Source organism: Lutjanus erythropterus, chromosome 11 (genome assembly GCF_056507025.1).
Source record: "Lutjanus erythropterus isolate fLutEry1 chromosome 11, fLutEry1.hap2, whole genome shotgun sequence".
NCBI classification, from domain to species: Eukaryota; Metazoa; Chordata; class Actinopteri; order Lutjaniformes; family Lutjanidae; genus Lutjanus; species Lutjanus erythropterus.
In genome coordinates this window covers 11,433,435-11,457,164 of record NC_139327.1, presented here as the reverse complement: position 1 = coordinate 11,457,164, position 23,730 = coordinate 11,433,435, and the positions used below count along the sequence as shown (strand labels likewise).

Sequence of the window (23,730 nt, the reverse complement as noted above, 5' to 3'; positions counted from 1 at the left end):
TTTTAGACTAGTCGACCAGTAAATTGACATTAGGAACATCCCTGGTGTAAACCAATGCACAATAGAAAATAGTCTGTAAAGCAAAAGTGCAATTTGTATCAGTGTGCTTTTGAAAAAAGAACCAATCACAGCCAAACACTTATTGTAGCACTATAGATGTGTGATGTCACCATGATGACCAGTCGCAGGTAAAGACTACCTCTGGAAACGCTCCTGCTGCTCTCTCTGCTTGCGGATCTCAGGGAATTGCCTTTCATAGTACTCCCGTGTCCTGCTCTCCTTGGCTTTGCGTCTGGGGTTGTTCTCCATCCGCTCCACCTTCTTCTCCCACGCTTCCATCAGCTGGTCGTAGCGTTGGCAGATCTTCTGTTCCTGTGTACACAGCATGGAAAAGGTTACGTCTGGTGTGGGCGTCACTACAGTCAGAGCCAAAAGAACATCTTGCCAATGTTATGAGCCAGAAGATTTACCTGGAACATATATATATATTAGATATCCGCTGAGATTTTGATATTCCAAAACACAGGGTTTCCAAGCATTGAAATTAAAACTTTTAAAGCCCATTATGGATTCAACTTAATAGCTAACTCACAGCCATACTGAACTTGCACGTACCCATATTAAATTAAATTTGTTAACAGACACTTTTTAAACTTATTACTTCTAGCAGTAGTAATTTTCTGATGAGAGAAGATGCCAAGTTAGCCCGCACAACACACTGCAACACACTAGCTAGGTGTGCTCCGATAAACTGACTGGGCTGCACAGTTAGCATTAGTGGCTGCTGGTTCCAGGATGGTTTTGTTTTGTAGTTATAACAGCATGATCAATACAAAATGTTCTCAATATCAGATTTAAAAGCAAGACAGAAGTAAATGCAACTTCCTAAAAGAAACATTAATTTCATAGTCCAATTCATTTTTAAGACCTGTCAAAATTATGTTAAAATTATAAATTTTGTCTAATTCAGATTATAGGATTTTATACTTTTTAAAAGCCCAAGGGAGCCCTTCAAATAATGTCACTTGCATTTATAGTCTGAGACAAATTAAATAGTACTGTCTTGAGATCTTCTGTTGCTGTTGCTATGTTGCTCTAGGACAGGTTACTCAAAATTAAATGCTATTTTGAGGGGGAAAAAAAACCTCTCATACAGAGGGCCCTGAAAAGCACAACTAATCCCAAAGGAGCAGTGCAACATATACAATGGTGAAAGGACATGACAAATGTAAACACAACTACAGAATAAGCAGCAGAAAGCTGAAGTGAGAGCAGAGTTGAGAGAGTACATGCTGTTTACGAACTGGCTGTTTGTTGTGGGTTTGTGTCACGTTGCCTAATTGAGTGTTGTCAGCCAGGTACAGTTTGTTCTGATGCAACTAGTCTACTTGCAAACAGCTTTCAAAAGCTCATTTAGAAGACTAATATGTTTTTATTTAGATTAATTTACAACTGGTCTAATAAACTGTACATGAGAAAGTGCAGAAACAATGTGTTTTTTAGTGTATCAAAAACTAAAAACTGAACTTAGTTCCAGAGGTGCAGGAGTTAAAATGTTGAGATATGGAAAACCTTCTGTATTGGGAGGACAATACAGCCTCATTTCCACTCAGCCGCGAGGGACAAACAATTCACCTTCCTCTTGGCATGAGGCCAAGTGCACTCTGCCATTGTTCAGAAGGTCTGTCTGACCCTGACATGGAACAGCCACAGAAAGGTGGGACTCACTGAGCCATGGCAACACAAAGAGCAGCCAAGTGTTTCAACATGAGCTGATTCTGAAATATATTAAAAAAATCACTGGTCACTGATAAGACAGACAGAGAGACAGTTGCTTGGCCAGCGCATTTCTCAGATCTGTTCTTTCATGTGACAATGTTTATTATGATACTGCATATGAAAGAAATTCTTGGCCCACACAATACCTTCCAACAAACAGGGGAAACTGAGGCATTTCCTGTATTGTAAATACATCAGGGCATTATTTTTATTAGCCATGCTAGCAATGTGGTGGTCAGTCGGTCCACCACTCTGGCTGAGACTGAAATATCTCAACAACTACTGGATGGATTGGCATGAAATTTAGCAGACATTCATGATTCCAGAGAACAGCCTCTGACTCGGGTGATTTCCTGACTTCTCCTGTAGCACCACCATGAAGTTGACATTTGTGGTTTTGAGTGAGCTATCAAATGGACTGCCATGAATTACGGTTTAAAGATTTATGTTCCCCCAAGATGAATCATAATAACCTTGGTGATTTCTTAACTTTTGCCATCAAGTCATTTCAATTTGTCCAGTACTCTGATTTATGATAAAATGCCTGAAAAACTAATGACATTCCCATCAGCCTCTGCTACAATTTCCATATTTTATGGATTGTAACCGAAAATTAGAAGATTTTTTATTACAGGAATTATACATAACAAGCATTAATGCTTCTGGCCATTTGGCTTGAAACAGTACAAATGCATATTTAACATGCTGAGTGTCTCATTAAGCATCCACAAAAATAAAAATGAAAATAAGAGTTCATAAATACAAGAAAACCTAGTTCAAAGACCATCTAATTTTGCTGTTCAAACCAATTTTGAAAACGGTGTAGGAATGGTAGTTTGTTTAGATTCAACTTAACGTTACTTCCTTGAGGCAGCTGTATTCCAGCAACTCCAGTGGTCTGTGAGGCAAAATTACTGTTTTTGTCAAAGGAGTCTGGAATAATATAATGGCTTCAGTTCCCTGTTGAGTTGGCTCAGACTCAAATAGGCAGATTAAAGTTTTGTTACACCTATGACCCAACCTGTATTAGGACTGAACTGCACATTTTTCATGGTAAATGTCAGAGTCCAGTTCAAACCCAATATCTGGAAAGTGAACAAAAAGTTAAATGACAATATACAGAATTAGGATTAAATCGAAATTCTAAGATTTTTTAGATGCTTCTTAATATAATATAAGATCCAAAATTTTATTATTGTGAAGCTTTTGTGGGTTTAGGTCTCCAGTGGCTTTAAATGTTCAGTGAGCTCCAGTATTTAACATTCACACCAACAACAAGGACATTCAAACTACTACAGATGTTAGTCTTCTGAAATGAGTTATGTAGCCTTAAGTAAACAGGGAAGATAACATGCTTCAAAGGCCTCATCAATCTTCATATTTCCCCTAGTAAACTGAGGTCATCTGAATGCAAACAGTCGGGTACAACGTTGACGGTTACACTGACGAAAGGAATGGGTGGTGCTACTAATGTGGTGTCCAGACAAAGCACCGACACAAATACCTGGAACTTCCACCCTGCTTTCCTGACAGCAGGGACACTTACCCTTTGTTTACGAGCATGATTCCTCCTCTTGAAAAACAAAATCAGCTTCTTTCTCATGACTTGGTTGCTAAAAGGGCACAGAAATGAATGTATTAGTATGTTCATTAGCAAAATTCTTGAGGTATTTGGGCACAAGCATGCAAAGCTGCATAAAACATAAAAAAGGTAATGCACTACAAGAAACTTATTTTAGGAGAGAAGAAGAATTTTAAAATCCTTTGGTGTAGGTGTTGTAAATGAAGTCAAACTCTATCCCTCAAACACCATCACGGACTTATCTTTGTTTATTTTTACTATGGCAGGTACAAAATACTGGGAACTCTTGTGTTTACATATGATGGCGACAGTGGGGAGAAAAGAGTGAGAGAGCTGACCCTGAGAGTGTGGCCTGGACAGCAGATTCACACAGAGCTGGTCTCTGTCCTGATAAAAGGCTGAGCCAGATGGGCTGCTCTCATGGTACATACTGATAAGGATTTGATCTTAGATGGCCTGGCCTTCAACCCCCGGCAAAACCTGACTTAAAACACACCTGACACAGACGCAAGCGCATTCTTTCACTTCCTTTCTCAATCACTCTCCTTGGTGTCAGTAGGGCAACTCGATGGGGTGACTCAGCAATCAGATTAGACAGAATTATCAGCTGGGTTCATCTTGCTGAGGTCAGCATTACCTCCGACACTTTCCTCATCTGATACAGTCCCTATCCTGTTAGTGTGGTAAGCCTCATGTCTGCAGCATTGAATGTATGGGACAAATGTGGATACTCACGTCTTGATGTTGTCATGGTAAACCTTTGTGTCTGACGGCTGATTGTACAGGGGCTAAAGAGGGAAAAAGTGCAGAGCAGGAGTGTGGATTAATTATTAGCTATTACACAAGCAATAATATCTAACTAAGCATTGCCTTTTCCTCAAAGCTCATCTAAGGACAAAAAAAAACATTATTCAGGGTTTTGCAGGTTTCAGCAAGTTAAATTTAACACATTTTAGCATCCATACTGGCAAAAAGTACATGCACAGTTTGCATTAGTGTTTACTGGTTCAGTGTTTCGTTCTCTAGCTGTTACAATGTGCTCACTTCAATTTTTACTCAAAACACATTTAAAAGCAAGACTCAAGCTAAATTCAACTTTATAAAAGTAATGATAACTTCAGAATTAAAATGTTAAGACCTGTCTAAATCATGTTTAGGACATTGTAAGGCCTTACAATGTCTTAAACATGATTTAGACAGACAAAATTCACATTATTAGTTTTTAGATTTTTGAAGGACCTGCAGAAACCCTGATTATTACATTAAATCACTTACTAGCTCAACCTTAGGGCCAAGACCTTCCAGTATTTTATGGGCCTCTTCAGCCTTTTTCTAAAAAAAGAACAAAGAATCATATCTTAATTACAAATATACAAAAAGTACAGTGGAACTGCAATTTGAGCAAATTCAAAAACAAAACAATTTCACCTGCAAAAACTGCATGTGGGTTATAAAATATAATACCAATGAGACTGTTTGGTGGCTACAGCACTGAAGCTGAAGATTCAATTAACAAAGTAACTAAACATGGCCATTAACGCAACACTAAAATATGACCATTTCTACAGCAATTTAAATTTTCCAGTCAAGATCAATGGTGTGATCTGTAACATACAAACAAAAGGGCAAAGATTCAGGAACACCATCAAAATATCATCAAAATAAACTGTGACAATAACTTTAAGTCCTGATTCTGAATAAAGACAATTTTAAACTTGTTTCATCATTTTTAAATGTGTTTAATTTGCTCTTGAAGTATCAGCTTCTGCAAATGATTAATTAGGAAAGTGAGCAGCTGCAACTGCCTGGAAAGAACAATACACGATACAAGAATAAAAAACATAAGAATACAGGCGAGAATGTTCACGCTGCAGCATAATTAATATCTATGACAACAGCCGTCTTCCTGGTTCAGTGCAGACTGTAATGATACTGAATAACTCTTGATTTCCCCCTTTTCATAACCTACATTTACAGACTGAGACAAACATCCACAGCTACCTGTAACAACAAGTGCTTTGCACACTGTACTGGAGCTGCTTTGCCTAAAGGGTTAATGGCTGACTGAGAAGGAAGGCGTGTCTCATCACTCTCCTACCACAACATTGTCTGACAGACATGAACTACAGTGACCTTCACAAACACACATACACTTATTTATTGTTCAGCTGAAATATGGATCACGAGGCCTGTTGTTGCCCTCGACTTTTAGTTTAATGTAGTGTGTTTAACAAAAATAAATGAAGAAATATGACAAAATTGCACTGCAGAAAAAAAAACATGGTTACTTTCTAACACTACAAAAACTACAAGACATTCCAATATATTCCAACAGCAGACTCACTCATTATTTCTGAAAATTAAAACATTGCTTTGCCAAACACTGTTTTTTTGATAGTCTTGGGGATACTCATGCAGCCATGAAAACTTAATCATAAGAAACATAACATGAATAAAGATGTTCCGCTAACTCTGTGACAAACCCTTGCTCTGCTGTGCTGCCAAACAACTGAAATGTAAAGCAGCAGCAGAAAATGTTCAGTTTGCACCAGCAGTATCTTAACACAGCTCAGGAAGTCATCAGTGAACAGTGCAATATGGGTAATATTTGAAAGTACAAACAGGCACACAGGACCGGAGCTAAACTCCAAACCACAGAGATTGAGTTAGAAGCTACACAAAACACAAAGATCTGACAGATTTTAAGACATGTATTCAACCATCATTTCAGCATTAAATGGCTTGGTTTGAGAGGGAGGATGGGCTTGTCAGTAGTTGGCCAGGGTCACCATGGTTTGCCCTTACTATGTGGACATAGCAAAACACGTGTTCTCAGCTTAGCAAGGTTCCCCACAACTAATGCGGGTTCACCTGGGCCACTGGAAAAAAAATGTAATAGAGACGGCATATACAATATTTGTTGAAAATATCAAGGATGCAAACAATACGACCAAGGAGAACTGAGGAGAACCAATGCTTACTATTATGATTATTTTTGATTAGTCAATTAATCGTTTAGTCTACAAAATGTCAAAAAATTGTGAAAAATTGTTAGCACAATTTTCCAGACCTAAGCGACAATTTCTGCTTTTGTCCAACCAACAGCCTAAAATCTAAAGACTCTTTATTTACTGTCATAAATGCCGAAGACAAGCAGCAAATTGTCACATTAAAGAAGCTGGAACCAGGAAATATTTGACATTTGTGCTTGAAAAATAACTAAAACTGATTAAGTGATTTTCAAAATATCTTTCTTTTGATCAACTAATCGATTAATCTTTGCAGCTCTGGTGTCTTGGTGTTTGCAGCAGATTACTAACCCTGTTCTCATCATAGATGATCTGGACTATGCTGCGGTGCTTGTGTTCCACCGGGGGAGGGGTCACTGGCTTTTCTGGCTCCACTGGCTTTGCCGCTTCTTCCTCCAGTTGTTGCTAAGAGACAACACCAACACAAAACATTTATAATAATAACAGCACACAAGACAAAACACACAAAATGCATAAAAGAAGATATGGGGGGCCTCCTTTCTTATGTGTATATACATGACCCAATTAAACATGTTCTATGGTGGTAATGGTGGAAAACATAGATGCATCTACACTTGATCTGATCTCGGTTTCTGACATCTGAGCCCCATGCAGGCATTATCAGATTATGCTCTACAGGCTTGTTCAAGTACAACATTTTTTTTAACAGAACTGAAGGTCTCTGACATTGAGGTCAGAGCTGATGCCGGCAGACAAGCTGAACTGGTGAGTGTTTGATAGGTCAGTGTTTACAAGTTAAAGGTTATGTAAACCAACAGGTTACAGGGACGAGATTATGAGTTCCTGAAATACCTCAAATAAACAAATAAATCCCTGAAAATCTTGGGAAAAGGCAGACCAAAAAACTGAGAAGTATTCTCTGCCAGTAAAGCTCAGCTTACATTCCTATTTAATGAGAAGGAATTCAACAAAAGATAGTATGAGGAAAAAAGAGCACTAACTAGATTAAAAACAAACTCATCAAGATAAGAAGATGAGAGAAAAGTCTGTAGCTTTAGAAATTCCATTATTGGGGAAAAAATGAACAGCAGATGATGGACACAAGCTGATTGAGCCATAGATGCATCTTATAGTCCAACTGAAAAAATGTTGATGCACAGAAAATAGAACCTAGAGCTTTGTGGGCAGATTAAAACTCATCACTGAGAAGATGAGCTAGCCTCCTCACTACCACTGAGTACAGTCTGTTAACATTAACAGTTAGAGAGAGCTACATTTTGCCACTGCTCCAAATTAAGTTGACTGAGATGACAACAATTCAATACATTTTTCACATCAACAGATGTTTCAGTTCTGCATGTCTATGTCACTTTATTCCCTTAACAATATTTCTATTCAAACTGTAGCAGGGTTGAACCATCACTGAATAAACCAAATCACAACACATACCTGAACACATTCATGGTAATGTAAGTAAAATCACTTTCAGGTACAGCCACTGTCATACCTGCTCTTTCAAAATACAATTATTACATTCAACTAGGGCTGCATCCTCATAGTTGACTTAAACGTTAGTGCCAAGAGCCAACCAAGTTTTCACTTATTTGTTAGTTGTACAAAAACTAAACACCTTAAATTCCATTCAGGAGCTGCACCTCGCTGTCATGCCCAGGGTATTGTTTCAACATAGACCTTTTTTCCAGCGCACTACTGCTAACTGTGCTGTAGTTGCCTTTAGCAAGTTAGCTCAGTTAACAGTCCTATGGGATACAGCATCTAAGATCAGCAGAGGCCAGCTGAAAGGGAATACAGCACCTGAGGGGATTTAACATTACAGTGGCTCCAACCAGACTCCAGAGATGATGAAGACACAGCAGGTTCCGGGGGAACAGAAGGCGTGAAGCGGTTGAGGAGCAAGTTTGTTACTTAGCAATTTAATTTGTAAGTGCACTTTGTCCATAATGTTGATAACTCTGCGAGTGTTTTTGTGATGATGGAAGTTATTTATTCCCGTGTTTTAAACAGTAAGAGTTGTGTGAGGTTTTACTGTGATGAAATAAATTAACAAAATGTTCAGTCTACTTGTTCCAACACTTTGAGTTATTACCCTTTTTGCTGTTGGCATTTAACAGGTGGCTCACTTTGTGCCCCAAACATATACATTTAATTAATTAAATTAATATAATAAATCTGCAAAAACTGGTCCACTAACTGCTTAAACTGATGACTACTGGTCAACTAGCATAGCATTTAGTCGGGGACAGCTCTACACTAAACATAAATCAACTTCTACCAAGCTGCTTTACAATTCCACATTCATATTTGAGATTTAACAACTCCTCTTTGCTGCTTTCTTCTAAATTACCATCACTTCAGTCTCTCATGGGCTGTTGCTTAATTAAAATAGCAAGTTAACTTGTTACTTCTGCCAAGTTTTCTTACACAACATCCATTGTGCATGTTCAGAGACAAAGTGTTTTATTTGGTAACCAACCTGCTTTTTCTTCAGCTTGAAAATCTGCTGCTCCACTTTAGCTATCTCTCTGTCCACACGGTCCATACTCTGGATCAGCTCCTCCTTGGACAGTTTGGAGGGAGACGTGTCCTGCTCTTCCCCCATGTGTAGTGTGGGACCTCCTGGGGACGGGGACTCCACTTTGACAGTGAACTGAGACTCCTTGCAAAAACAAAAAAGTTCAGTGAGCTTGTGAAAAACTGGCACACGGTCTGTGCAAAGCTGAATGATTTCATCCAGGCCCCACAATTATATTCTGCAAACTTGGCAATATCAGAAAGGTCCTACGTTTTGGTGGGGACTGCAACTTTTTTGAAATAATATACATAAACTCATTGTGACATTATAAAATCACAGGGGGAGTCAGAATGTTCAATGCGATGTAAACCAGGGTGTAGTTTGTCAGGACAAAAACACAACTGAAAACAAATGTGACTTCTTAAGATTGCAAACATGAGTGCAGAGGAACAGGGCCCACCTTCTTGACCTCCACAGTGGCTCTTAGACTGTCCTGTACATTATGGGTTATGGGCAGGACAATACCCCCAGCTGTGGGAGGGGTGCGGGTAATGTGGGCCTCAGCAACAGTCTCCATGCGAGGGCGTTTAGGCTCCAAGGGCTCATGCTCAGGCTGGGCTGTCATGGAGTGAAACTGCTGTTCGTAACCATGGCGTCTCTCTGGAGGCCTAAAGAACAGAAGTAAACAAGAAATAAATTCACAGATGTATTAGAAGATACATCCGGTGGTCTAGATTCCCAAACTGTAATTTGGGAACTGCATCCCTGGGGGAATGCAAAAGTAAAAACAAGTCTACAAAACAGACCCTACTATTAAAGTATTTTAAAAAGAAACTCTAATCTGGATGGTACATATGAGGATGCAGTTATCATCTGTCAGATATTATGCAGAAGCCTAGGTATTTTAAGTCTTACCTTTCAGTTCCAGGGTGGAATTCAGACAGTAAAGATGGTCTTCTCCGACCCTGTGGATCTTGCATATGAGTCCGATAGTCTGGGACGGTGAAATCCTGATGGCGAGAGGCACAAATCACAAACAACTTAACAAAGCAATCTGATCAAGGTCACAACAGTATAAAAGAGAGAAGTGTCTCTGGGTGTAAAGAAACAGACTGGTCTGGTTACCAGAAAAGAAAACAAAATACAACATCAGAAGTTCCTGCAAAGCAACAACTACAAAAATGCATGTCACAGGTGCAGCCACTAAATCATCCTACAGAGAGAAGCAAATCCTGTCTACACCAGGCAACAAATCCCACTGACGCAATAGTTATGCTTCAGCTCTAATCAATACAGCTGTCTACACTTGTTGCTTCAATTACACTTTATACATGTAACAGGGACCTGAAGCATCATTCTTAGTTTCAAGTCTTTTTCTTTCAACTTGCTCAAGTAACTACACTGACTTCTGTATTGGGCTGTAGATGTTGTTAAAAGCTCTCTGAGGGGCGTCCTGGTGGTGTAGAGGTTTAAAGCAATGACCATTTAATTAGAAGCAGAGTAGGGGCTTCTGGCACAACTTAACCCCCTTACAAGGTGCATGAAGAAGGGGAGAACAGCTAAAGAAGTCAAAACTCCAGCAATACTTAAGATATAGAACAACTTTTGTTTGACAATAACACGTTTCAGCTTGTGGCCTTCATCAGGGTCATCATGTAACACATTGCAAACAACACTTAACTAACACAGATGTGAAGAAAAAAAATCAGAAAGGGAAAAAAGTATATATATATATATATATACACACACATATATATAGAAAGACAACCAATCATTTACATCAACATGCATATCAGCCTATTGGGCACCTATGAAGATGAGCTGGGTATATGGTCATGGAGCTTCAGGCCAATCATTGTCCCAGATTAACAGAGAGGGTCATGGGTGACACCACATTTGGTCCATAAAGTGGGGAAGTGCACCATGGGGCGGTACTAAGCTTGTACAGGAGAGGCCTTAACTCAAACCGACCCCTGCTTGATGTAACACATTTTGTGGCCATTCAGTTGCAACATCCCCAGTTCAATTCTGGTCAGGGAGCTTCGCTGCATGTCACCCACCTCATTTCCTACAAGCTCTCTGCTGTGCTCAAGGAGAAGAATTCCTAAACAAACTCCTTTTGCATTTTTAGCACTCAACAACTCCAGCTCTGTGTGTAAGATGTAAGTGGAAACCCTGCAAAACTGCAACAAAGAAGACCTGTCATTATACCAGCTTTGCATTTTTAAACTGAACCAAACAATGGTGACTGAGATAGCATACCAGCGTTCCGGATGCAAAAGAGGTGGGATGATGTAACACAACAGCATCGTGTCCTGTCCTGCCGACACCCTCTTTTTACACAGACGTCGGTTTGAATCTGTTACTACTTTTGCTGCCAGCTTAATGGTCCAATGTATAAGATTCATGGGGAATTATTTGCAGAATATGGCAAAGTAGTAGTGAATAATCATCTGAAAAGAATTGTTGCGTTTTCGTTACCTTAGAAGAAACAAACACTGGCTCTAGCTACTTTTGTGTTTCGCACAAGTTTTGCAGCCACCTTAGGTTCTTCTACATTATTGGGGAGTGAGACTAAGAGTTTGCAGTCTGCAAGTTCACACTAGATGCCACTAAATCCTATAAAGTGGTCCTTTAAGGGCAGAACAACTATACCCACCCCATTCTATGTTTGCAAGTTCTATACCAATTTGGCGAGGCGGAGTAATGACACAACATTAACATCTTGAACAGGCTGTATAAAAAGAGCTTTAAAACAATGTCAGGCTGGAGGTCTAGATTATAAATACTACAATGGATTGGCTCCATTAAAGTAACAGAGTTTACACATTTAACAGCAAGTACAAGAGGAGATACCCATGTAGATTAGAATAAGAACAGAATACTACAATATAATGTCTATGCTTACAAGAAAGATGAAAGGAAAAAAACATATATGTAATAGTACACAGTGGGCTAGGCCAGAAGTGAGGCAAGACAACACCTTTCTTTCAAACAACTCATCAGTCAGTGCACAATGAAATGACCAAAATCAGGATCACAGCTCCTCTTTGGCAAACTAAAATGGATTTTGTAGATGTCAAGAAAATTGATAAAAATATTTTAATACACCAAAGCATCTATCAAAAAACTATTAGGTAAAGAAAACAAATGTTATCAGAACTGTGTGACCTCCAAACAAACCAGAACAAGCAAATGTAGTTACAGGAAACTACCAGCTTGTCCCCAGATTTAAACAAACAATCCAAATGCCCAGAAATGTACCTGACACTATTCTGTGAAACTAAGCTTCTAAGAAGCAGGTGATCCACAATAGCAAAGAAACATTCTCCAATATTTACAACAGTCGAATTAATATGCATCTGGAAACTGAGCTTCAATTAAATACTATAAAAACATTGTAGAGCTGCCTAATTATGACTGACCTGAACATCACAAATATTTGTTTAGTACTGAGATCATGATTGTCACGAAAATGTATTCACCATAATCACATTTTAATTTGACAGAATACTCAGTCAGTCTTAAAAACAATACATTTCCCTTGCAGGTTGTCTATGTAGAGAAAATGCTGTTCAGCCGCAGCTGGGCTTGGGCAACAGAGAGCTCATAGACTAAAGCCACACCTCCAACTCATAATCTGTGTGAAGGCACAGCCACACTGAGTAAATCATGTCATCACTTTGCATTGAATTCAACTTTGGTGAACACTCAGGCTGGAAATATCCTTGCTTTTTCACCATGTGTTCGCGTCACATTAATTTCTGAGGATGAGCGCAACCAACACTCAAAACAGATGCGGGATATGCGAGGCAGCTATCATGCAAACATGGAATTAAAAGCAAGTGTATCTCTGGCATGATCGCCAAAGTTGCAGCCTCAACCAACAGCAAAGAAGTGTGCGCGGTTGCCCTGGCAGAGAATGGTCACTCACTTGCCTCAAGTTGCACGTGTGACCATGCCCGTCAAATACAGGTTTAGGGTACAGCCCAAAGGTCTTGTTTAGAAGATATCTCACTTTTGCCAAGACTGCCCCACAGGATTGATTTAAACACAAACTTTTGTTAGTCCCCTGAGCTTTGAATTTACTTGTTACTTTGTTCTTATACTACACTGCAACCCATGAAGCTCAGAGCTGAGCCTGACCATAACTTCACAATTACTGGAAAAAAGGAACGATCCTTCTTATTTCGAACACTAGCCTATTACCACAAATGGAACTATATAGTGAATTCCCAGGTCGTGTGAGAAGGGGAAAGTATAAGTGCTACAACAGCACGCAGCTCAGACTGAAAATGAAAACATATATGGCAATCGAATACTGTCAAAAATAAAACGTATACCTCAAAATGTCTTATATTAAACCAGCAAAGAAATGAGTCCACCAAGCCAATTAAAAAAAAAAAAACGGCTGAATCTGGCTACTAATCTACTGTCAGGATGGGTTCCTACTAGGGCTGCACAATTAATTGCAATATTACTGAAATCTCAACATGCAAATCACAGAACCAAAACTAAATCTCAATTTTTTAAGGAGGAAAATGTGTGAGAGAACAGCGTCATCATGCAGTACTGGCCAGTAGTACTAAAATTGGTTGTTTGGTACAGACCCCAACAAATATCACACTATCATGTTTTTAATAGGTTTTTCCACTAAAAATAAAAAGTGTAATGCAAAAATGATAACTCTCCATTAATCATATCACAGTTTCAGTCAAAATAATTGCATTATGAATATTTACCATATCAAGCAGCCCTAGTTCCTACAAAGGTCAAACCCTGCACTAAATATCTGAAATCAGGGATACACCGGTACCCCTTTTTTTTTACAAGTACAAGTATTTACATTTGGGTAGTCGCTGATACTGAGTACCGATATAAGTACTTAATAAGGCCATTACAGTTGTTACAGTAACTTTAAAAATGTTTTATTTTCATCAGATGTTGTTCAATTTCCAAATGTAACAAATTGTTGTTGCTGTTTACTGCTGCTACTGTAACTGTAGTTACTGTACATATTATATTTTTGGGTTATTCTATCATTCTTATATGGGTCTTCCTTTCTATGCTGTGCAGTTTACTGTGTACATTATATTTTTCAGCATAATAATTACACAACTTTATATTACACTTACAAATGGTGTTACATATAAGAATTATTTTATTATCATTCATAGCACATTAACAATTATTTTAATTACACGTTTACATATGTAGTTTTTAAGTTTCTTCTTCATGTCCCTCTTGTCAAAGAGCTAATTAGTTCATACCTGCTATTGTTTAGGGAGGGACAGGTATGTGGTGCAGTTTTGTTTACCCTGCGGTCAACCTCAGAGAGTGAAGTTGGGTGTACTGTGCTGTCATGCCGTTTTGGTGAAGATTAAGTGGAGAATACAGAACAGTACACAAAATAAGGTGTAGCCCGCTTATTACCAAGAAAAGAGGGTTACAGACTGGTGGCAGTGGTGTTTTTTCTTCGTCTTTGGATTAATTAGTTGAGGCATTTAACTAGTTTACACCTGCTGGGATGTATTGGACAGCAGCTGGCTGTGGGCTACAGGTGCACTCTGTGCGTTTATTTCAGTTTGATGTGGACTCGATTGGAATTTTAAGGACAGCTGCAAAAGTTGTTGCAGTCATTAGAGGACAAAGTTGAGTATAACAAGTCTCTTACTGATAATGACTGTACAACCAAATAAGACAGTAAGCATCAGCAAACTCCTTGAACTCTGCCTTGTGTTGGATCTTTAGATGTTTACTCATGTCGAGTGGCAATTTGTCATGATGTGGTATCGGGTGTGAGGCATCAGAGTAGTTTTATGAATACGTGCGAGTACATGAGGACAGTATCGGACTGATATCTGATATTAGTATCTGTGCGTTCCTATCTGAAATGTTCAAGAAAAGCTTCAGATTTCAGAAACCATGAAGCCATTCCACAGTAAAGATCTTTGGAACCTTAGGAAAAGTGCTACACAGAAAAAGTTTTATTATCACTATTACTCATAGAAGAGTATTTACATATAAAGTAAAGTCAACATGTAAAAACCGACAGCATCAAGACAAATACAACTTTTACTTGCATAGAGGGAAGGTTTTACCTGTTGGTGGCGTGTGCCGGTGAAGGTGTACTGGACAGAATGTGGTGGATATCGGCTCTGCTCGCTGCTGAAGCTCCCCTGGCTGGGGGGGTAGCCCGAGCTACTGGACATCCTGGCTCAGTGCTAGCGGGCTGCTGCTGCTTCACGGATCAGAGATTTTAGCTAGACCATGTTCGGAGACACAAACCACCTGAAGCAAGACAGAAACAATAGATTAGATTAATACATCAAAGCCTCCAAAATATATTTCTGTATGGGAAATAACAGGATTCTGCCAAGTAAGATGAATTCATACTAAGTTAGACTGATATAATTAGCTAAAACTGTCAAAAAAAATACGGCATCTTTCTACTGCAGCCTCAGACAAAATGTGCAGGTCTGGTCATGAACTATCGTGTGTGGTCTATTGGAGGAAATGTACAATCAAGCTCATATGAACTTCATTCCAACTAAACACAGCACAATATCACTCTTCTCAAATATTTCTGTGTCCATGCAGTTGAGTATAAGGCCTAAAGCACTGCACTGCTGACATCTCCTCCTGTAGCCAGTGTAGGTGATAGTGAAGTTGAAGGTGAAGTTGCAATCAAATCCAAACTACACCACTCTAAACTCTCATTTTACTTCTCAGGGGTGTAAATATAGGTCAGGATTTTAAACCAAAAGCGCAAGGATGATCTTTGAAGAACTGCTGCAAAAACACAACTTGGGCTGCACTGTGCAGCTGCAGTTCTGAGAAAAACTAAAACGGTTTCATGTGGGCGGAAAGAACAGGGGCCTGTTCTTCAAAAACAGATGACTGAATTAACTTAATTTGATTGTTGATCATTTGTTATTAGCCTAGATTTTTTGGGGGCGTGGGGTGGTTAACTCTATCTGAAGTGTATGCGGAGCTGTTGTCACATTAAAAACATCAAACAAGGAAAATGGCAGGCTTATTCCGAGCTGCATCTTCAGAGCCAAACCATTTAAAATTCCCTTCACCCATCAAACATTAAAACCTTTCCCAACCTTAACGTTGTTTTAGTTGGTTTAACCAAATCATGCTTTAATCTGCTAGAAACACATTGATGGGGAAAAGACTTGCTAGCAATGAACATTTTGCAGATACGTTCAGGATAAACATTTCCATAAAAAACGTTGCCAGTAAGCATTTTGCATACAGACATTTTACAGTAATAAACAGGTAGACTTTACAGACTTAAGACAAAATTCTTTCTTGGTACAGCTCCCTGCAAAAATTACATAGAACATTTTAATAGTATCACCACATGTGACGTTTTGGGCACCAGCCATTCATCAGACAGAAGATGATGCTTTTCAAAGTGAAATGTACTGTAGGCTGAACCTCCAACCTTTAGCAAGGTGCAAAATTAACTTTTTTGTCCACCAGACAAATGTGAATGTTCCAATTTTTCCAGCTACTCGATTGATTGCGGTTGTTGTTTTTCGATTGTGAGTGAAGCAAAGATACCTGCCACATTCTTATTTTATTAGTATTCAGCTCCTGGCCGGTGCCAATTTTGGTCATCAGTAAGGTACTAGTTACATATTAGGCATAATTCATTTTCATAGTGAAAAGTTAAATGTCTATATGCGGTTTGAAAATACAATCAAATAAAATATACCTCCTATGAGTTGGAATAAAAAAAGATTATGGACGTAATTTACAAGTTAATCCAATTTTATTCTAAATTTGAACACATCTGGATATGAAACATAATAGCAAATTGTTCATTGTAAAATAGAATATTACTATCAGTTGGTCAAAGTTTTCATTAAAAATTTCATTACTTACAAACAATCTGTAGTTTATTAAAATGGATTAACAGCGTGTGTCATTTCATAGTGACAATATTATTTTGATTGGAAAATTTCTGAAGTTCTTGATCATCATCTGCTGCGCAGCTGTGGTCAAAAGGTGCTCAGCTGTCTCTAATGTCAACCAATCACATGAGCAGTGAACATGGTTTCAACTTTCCATTCAAGTTGCCAATACTTCAGATTAACATCCCATTGTTGTCTAATATAACTCTATCCAAGATTAAGAAAGAAATCCACTTGCATTTAACCAAACGTTGGTTGGATGGAAATGTTTACTTTAACATAAACATTTAGCTGCTTAATATGATGTTAGCCTGCATCAGTTAAGCAATGTACATATGAAGAGCAGGACCCCAGGCAGAGCAAGGATGCATTTTTGATGAATGTCAGCTCACTAAACAGAGAAAACTTATACACCTAATATCCTGGCACTTTGCAACTGAACAAACACATAGATTTTGTATTTGGTCTGATTTATTTATGGGTAGCAAAACATGCAACCAAACACAAAGACAGTAAAACTTTCTGCATGCTGATTTGAAACAAATATCACTAGATTTTTGAGGGGTCCTTTTTATCATTCAGGGCTCCATTGTATGAATCTGTGTTATGCTGCTGGCTCTGGCTGGATCTTTTTTATTCTACGTCTGTGAGATTTACAGCTTGACCACCATGCCAAGACATTATGATGCAAACTTCTACACTGGAAAAGTTACAACCTCTACCACTATAACCAGGGTGGGAAGCTGTTAGTTTATTTTTTCAATCCGCAGGCCACAGAGTTTGGTAGGTCCCAGAATTTGTGATCCACATTTTCAACATGATGCTAAAAATATCATCAGTGTCTTGACAAAGTGACTTGTAAAAGAAAGACTTGCTGCAGTAAATACAGCTGGAACTACTTGCTTTTTTGTACCATGAACTTGTAGATGTTTTATATTTACCTTTCCTTTATTGAAAATGACATAACTTTGTACCGTACCTTTGTAAAACTGAGCAGCAACAAGGTTGTTATTGGTTCTTAAATGTACCTGAGGCTCATTTTCAGCAGCAGCTTTTGGCTTAGAGTGAAACAGAGGGAAAACAAATCGGCTCGAAGCAAACTGTTAACAACAGGGATCAAATTGTTCTCAACTTGATTTAACTTACACCCATAGTCTTTTATCTTTAGTTCAACTGATATACCAAAACATAAAATGGTCAGATGCAGGTGTGTGATGACCAAATCAGGGATGTCAAGTTTTGCTTAATTTTGCTTTTGAAAGCTTGACCCATTAACCTTAAAGTAACCAGTTAACTTTTAGTAAACACAGCCCCCCCCCATGCGCGCGCACACACACACACACACACACAAAAAAAAAAAAAAAAAAAAACCTGTGCGTGGGTATTCAAACTGTATTTTTGTAAAAAAAAAATGTTCCACTGATGCTGCAAGGAGGGGATACTGTCATCTTTCAAGTAAGGTCTTGCTCATTTGCAAATATACAATTTTGCTCAAAGTATTACAGGACATTATTTGTTTCTCTGTTCTCCCAAAGAAAAAGGAAGGACAGGAATCAGAGCTCCTGGGTTCAAGCCTGTGTCAAAGACCTGCAAACTTGCAAAGAAAATCCATGATAAATCATTTAATAGACTTTTTTCAAAATACAGTTTAAACTCTACACCCGTCTCATCTTTTTTCCCATGGAGCATGAGTGTAGATAAAAGAAAGCGTGGCTACAGTACATTCAGTCCTGGGTGTTCCCCTTCCTCTGTCGTTTCCATTTCAACAGCCTTTAATTGTATTTTCCGACGTGGTTTAAGGAATGCAGTTTCAGGTTATAAAAATTACATTGCTTTTGGTCCTCGTTTCATGGTGAAATGCTTGGTTAAGCTCATTTTAGAAATCATTTACAATGGTCTCACTGATGATTTCTTTGCAAACCCAGCAGCTATGGCCTCACTCACAGCCTTGCGGTGAGATATACTGCCGCTTGTTATTGTTGTCTTAACTGGGGTTGCAACAATGAATATATGAAATCAATCACAAGACTATAAATTTATTACCAATTTCATTATCAATTCGTTGTGTTGATGTTGTTGCCTACTGTGTCACGGATCTGGCTTTTGTCACATCAAGAAAAACACAATATTTGAAACATGGTGGAAGCAGAGAAAACTGACCAAAATCATCAACAGTAAAGGAGCACTCTACATTAAATTTGAGTTAAAAAAAAAAAGTGCATGTAAAATGCCACATAAAACTAAAAACAACAAGGCATGTATTAAGTTTTATGTGTATACTGATATGTTGTGCACACCACAGCAAGCAGCTGTTTTGACAGATAGTGTCCTAAACGCACTTGTCACATGAGGCCACTATCAATGGTTGAAGATGATGGCTTAAGAGCTATGATCAACACCCTCCACCCAGGTTAAACACTCTCCTCTCAAGGACGCATTTTACTAAGCTGGTGGAGAGGAAATATCAAGAGACATACCAGGAAGTTAGGACTGCAATAAAACCCACAACAGCAAAACTGCTCTCACCACTGATGTATGGACAAGCGTAGCCAATGAAGCCTAACTTGACATTATATGCCATTACATCAAAAATGATTAGGAAATGGACCCGAATCGCCTTACCACCACGCCTCTGCAGGACAAACATACGGCACCCAACATCGTAATGTATTTGGAAGAGGTAGCAGCCAGATTTGTAATTCCTCATAGCAAAATTATAGCCATTGGGCAAGGCAATGGTGCCATTGTTATGGCTGCGGCAAATAGGGTTGGGTACTGGAACTCTGTGCCAATATGGCACCAGTTCCTATACGACCAGTACCTACTCTACTAAATTACAATGCGGATTACAGTGCCTCGTTCTGGTGCCACATGCTTAAGCTGTTGACTTAAATAATTGCCCTGTGGTACAGATGTCACAAATGTATCATCAAACCGCTTGTTGGCACAATGGCAATGCTCACGCTACATGACTGTGGCAGCATGTAGCCCTTCATTACCTAGTAGCTACAGTAAACACAGTTAAAATGCCAAGCACGTAAAGCGTGACTGTATCTTACTTAAAGAGATTCTAACAGCAAGCGAAACACGCAACAAATGTTTAAAAACAATTTCATGTAAAGCGGGGAAGCATCTGGCCACACACAGGACACACTGGAAAGCAGAGGGACACAACATGTTCAACTGCTTGTGTGACCCCATGCTATACATACCAGAAGGCAGTGCGGGCATCCCTGGCTCTAGCGATGCGGCGCATAGATATGAAACACTAGATGCAATGTGTCATTATGACATGGCATTTATGATGGGAAGACCACTCTGGTCACTCCGGTCTTCTATGATGGGAAGACCACTAATTATAATGACAGCAGCCTTTCCTCAGGTTAGAGAATATGATCATAATTCTGCAAACCAAATACTGAAGTTTGAAGCTGTAGTCTGTAGAATACCAACTCAAAATATATTTTGCTGCCCTTTATAACTGTATTATTATTTAGTTTAGGCACCACTGCCATTATAAAAGCATCGTTTTAGCACTGACATTGGAAAAAAACCTGAAGGTTACCCCAGCCTAGTGGTAAACATACGGGAGGGGAAGCATGGGTGGTAGAGTTGTCACGATACCAGAATTCTGAATGTTGATACAATATTTAAAAAAACGACACCCTATATGTCTTTCGATATTACAGCATGAAGAAAAAAGCAGTCCTAGGCACACAAAATAGGATATTTTTTAAATTAATTAACTGCACAAAGTGCTGGTATAGAAAAAATCACTGAGGACTGTCTGGTTTTGCTGCAAGCTAAATTTCAGGCCCGACAATACAGACTGAACTAAACTGAGGTCATGACTAAACACAAAAACTGATAATTTTTTATATATTTGGTACTTTTGATACTATGGAATGTGTACCACTGAATTGTGTTATTATATGGTATTGAAAAACTATTGACTAACAACTTTTGACAACCTTAACGTGTAGTCCTCTGCACTGCACTGGCCTTATACTACAACTCATGATCAATTCTGCATTGAAGCAGGCAAGCATTTAAAAAAAACTATTGAGGCTGCAAGATGTCTTTTTAAAAAGCAATCTATCCTGCAACAATCCAAGAGATAAATGACAACAAACAGCCCCACCTGAGCATAGACTTGATCAGGACACAGGCACAAGGTGGGCTGTCACGTTCTACATAAGCCAACTGCTTGAGCAAATGCAGCCTGCAACAGCGACACTGTCAGATTCCCTTTGTCACACAGAGAGGCAAAAAGTACCTGGATTTGAAACTAGACCAGTGGAGCAGGCTGGAAGAGCAAAGACCGTAAGGTTTTTCAAAGTGCCACTGTCTTCATTAGTGGGGAGAAACGGGCCTACGTAACAACCTCCACTTGTGAAGGGCTATTGAAGTCCACCCAGATTGCTGCCTTTGAGTCAGCCCTGTTGCGGGCTTTCCAACTCACTGCTATGGAGCAGCTGCAACAGCAATGAAGCAGGGAGACCTCTACCTCAGTGACGGCACCAAGCACAGCAATCGTTTCCAGCGCTCAGAACCCAAGGTTCAAACTTTGTAAAGGGATAGTTGGATGTTCTGATTTGGGAGGTACTTATCCATAATCAGTGTATTACCTAAAGTAAATGGTGCCTCAACTTTGGATAAGCAGGCTAAGCAATGTACTGCTGTGGACAGGGTCAGCATATTTTAGCCATGTAAAAAGGCCCACTTCAAAAAACAAACAAACAAACAAACAAACAAAACAGCTTAAGTGTACATATTATTCAACCTTGCCATCAGACAGCCTTTTCCATCAGAAAACCACCATTATACAAGCCAAATATCACTCTCTACGAAGCAACCACACTCCTTTGCCAAAAAGTTATTCTCCTTCACAGAACATGGGAGCTGCTCGTCTACCACTGCCGTGATCAGTTACTTTGTTTGCATCATTGTGTCTCTTCGGTTAATCTTAACCGACCCTCTAAAACACCTAAGTCACAAAGCAATACAAGACAAACAAACTGTTGGAGGCAGCAGTAAACCAGCAACTCCTGTGTTCTGCAAATTAAAATGTATGTTTGCCAAAGGAACCTGGTGGCAATATTTGGCTTGCATAACAACAGTTTCCCATCAGAAAAGGCTGGCTGACATCAAGGTAAAGTGTTAAAAATATTCTAAATAGAGTATACACTTTAAATGTTATTGATTTTTGAAAAGTTTTTTAGGCAGCTAAAATATGTTGTGCTGCAGACCCTGTCCACAGCAGATGACTATATTGCTTAGGTAGTCCTGCTGCTTCTCTAAACTGGAGGTGTATTGACAGTCCTCATACAACACTGCGTCTGATAATATGAACTATCCCTTTCAGTTTCTAACACATGATGAAGTCCTAAATGTGCAAAACGAGGTGTAAACACTGGTAGTTGGAGTGAGAAGGGAGATGTATGAGCAGCTTCATGACAGCCTCTGGGACCAAACAAGTGCTATCTCCACCATTACTACAGCTTCTGAACTTACTACCAGCAGTGAAGAGGAGACTGAAGAGTGAGAAGCTAAGGATCTCAACAGCCAAGTGAAGAATGAAGACCTCACATACTTTAGAGAGAAGCTCCTTGCCAAGGAAGAAAGTCCTTCATATTTTTGGTTGGCTAACAAGGATAAATATCCCACCTTGGTCAGGCTAGCAAAATGTTATTCCTACTTATGCATCCCTGGCAACTCAACACCATCTGAGTAGCTGTCCTCACTCCAGAGCAGGCAATGTGTCTTCAAAGACACTGTGAACATGCTCACATTTTTGTATGGCAATGCAGTTCCTGTATATTTCTGTATTGCAATGCAAAGTTCCTGGCGAAAGAGAAAGAGAGGGTGTGTGTGTGTGTGTGTGTGTGTGTGTGTGTGTGTGTGTGTGTGTGTGTGTGTGGTGGGTGAATGAGTGTGTGAGAAAGCGGTTGCAGAAACAGTTTCCCTCCTTCAGTCCGTGGCCTGTTGTTAAAGATATTTGATGTATCAAAGCATGTTAACACTTAGTTTGTGTTTTATGTTTTTCTTTATTATATATAATTGATTATTTCTTTACCAGCTCAGGGATGTTCAGGCAATTGAAAAAATGTTTCCAGCACTTTTGTTAAATAAAAATCAAGCATAACGTGTGCACATGTTGTATAGCATATATCTAGGTCTATTGTTTGTGTTAATATTGTCAATTTAAAGCAACATTTTCTTTCATAGATAGAATGATAGAAATATAATTTGTTTTGTGTTATTGAACAATCTACCGAAGAATATTGTAAGATTAATCAATTATCAAAATAGTTCTTAGTTGCAACTCTACTTTGGACACCATACTGTCATATAAACGCAATTGGATTTGTAGCTTATCTTGGGGGATGGGTCAATTTCCACAACAGATAGAGATTTCCCGGAAATGCACCAAAAACATGCACAATAATAATAACGCCAACTTACAAGTATATGGTACTCTAACACTTCAGTGTGGTAACACGACGTTTCAGATGTTGTTGTTGTCGCTAGCTAGCTAACTTAGCCTGTATTTCACCTTTGAATTCTCAACCACGTCGCCATCTTGCAAGGCAGATTTTCAGCGTAGACCGGGGCGCTTAAATAGCGTGCTAATTAGACATGTTGCTTTGCTGCATATTAGCGATTAGTACTCACCTCATATTTAGAAAATATACCGATGGGAGAGAAAGGTATCCCAGGGTAGAATTGTGTGTCAATTGTTGATTGTAAATCCGCGGGTTGTGAGCTGTGGACGACTAGGCAGTCTGAAGGCTGCGCCGCATTTGTCGGTCGATATCCTGACAGAGTAAAATAAATTGTCCCTATTCGAATAAAACCACAGGGTAGTGGCACCCTTCAACAAATACGTGTGAATAAAGAAAAATATAGTGTGACTAT

At 39.0% G+C, this 23,730-nt stretch overlaps 1 protein-coding gene across 1 annotated transcript in view; it reads right to left on the bottom strand.

The window, feature by feature from the left end:
• The window catches only part of ncor1 (nuclear receptor corepressor 1), a 78,743-nt gene extending 55,127 nt beyond the window's left edge, over positions 1–23,616 (bottom strand). The window contains exons 1-10 of the mRNA XM_084730801.1: positions 23,488–23,616; positions 14,986–15,175; positions 9,800–9,894; positions 9,345–9,552; positions 8,846–9,028; positions 6,682–6,795; positions 4,637–4,693; positions 4,097–4,149; positions 3,326–3,392; positions 200–372 (exon numbers count right to left, since the gene is read on the bottom strand). Of these exons, the coding sequence (XP_084586927.1) occupies positions 200–372; positions 3,326–3,392; positions 4,097–4,149; positions 4,637–4,693; positions 6,682–6,795; positions 8,846–9,028; positions 9,345–9,552; positions 9,800–9,894; positions 14,986–15,096 (1,061 nt within the window). The 5' untranslated portion in view covers positions 15,097–15,175; positions 23,488–23,616. The remainder of the gene's footprint in view (positions 1–199; positions 373–3,325; positions 3,393–4,096; positions 4,150–4,636; positions 4,694–6,681; positions 6,796–8,845; positions 9,029–9,344; positions 9,553–9,799; positions 9,895–14,985; positions 15,176–23,487) is intronic.
• Positions 23,617–23,730: the final 114 nt, after the last annotated feature.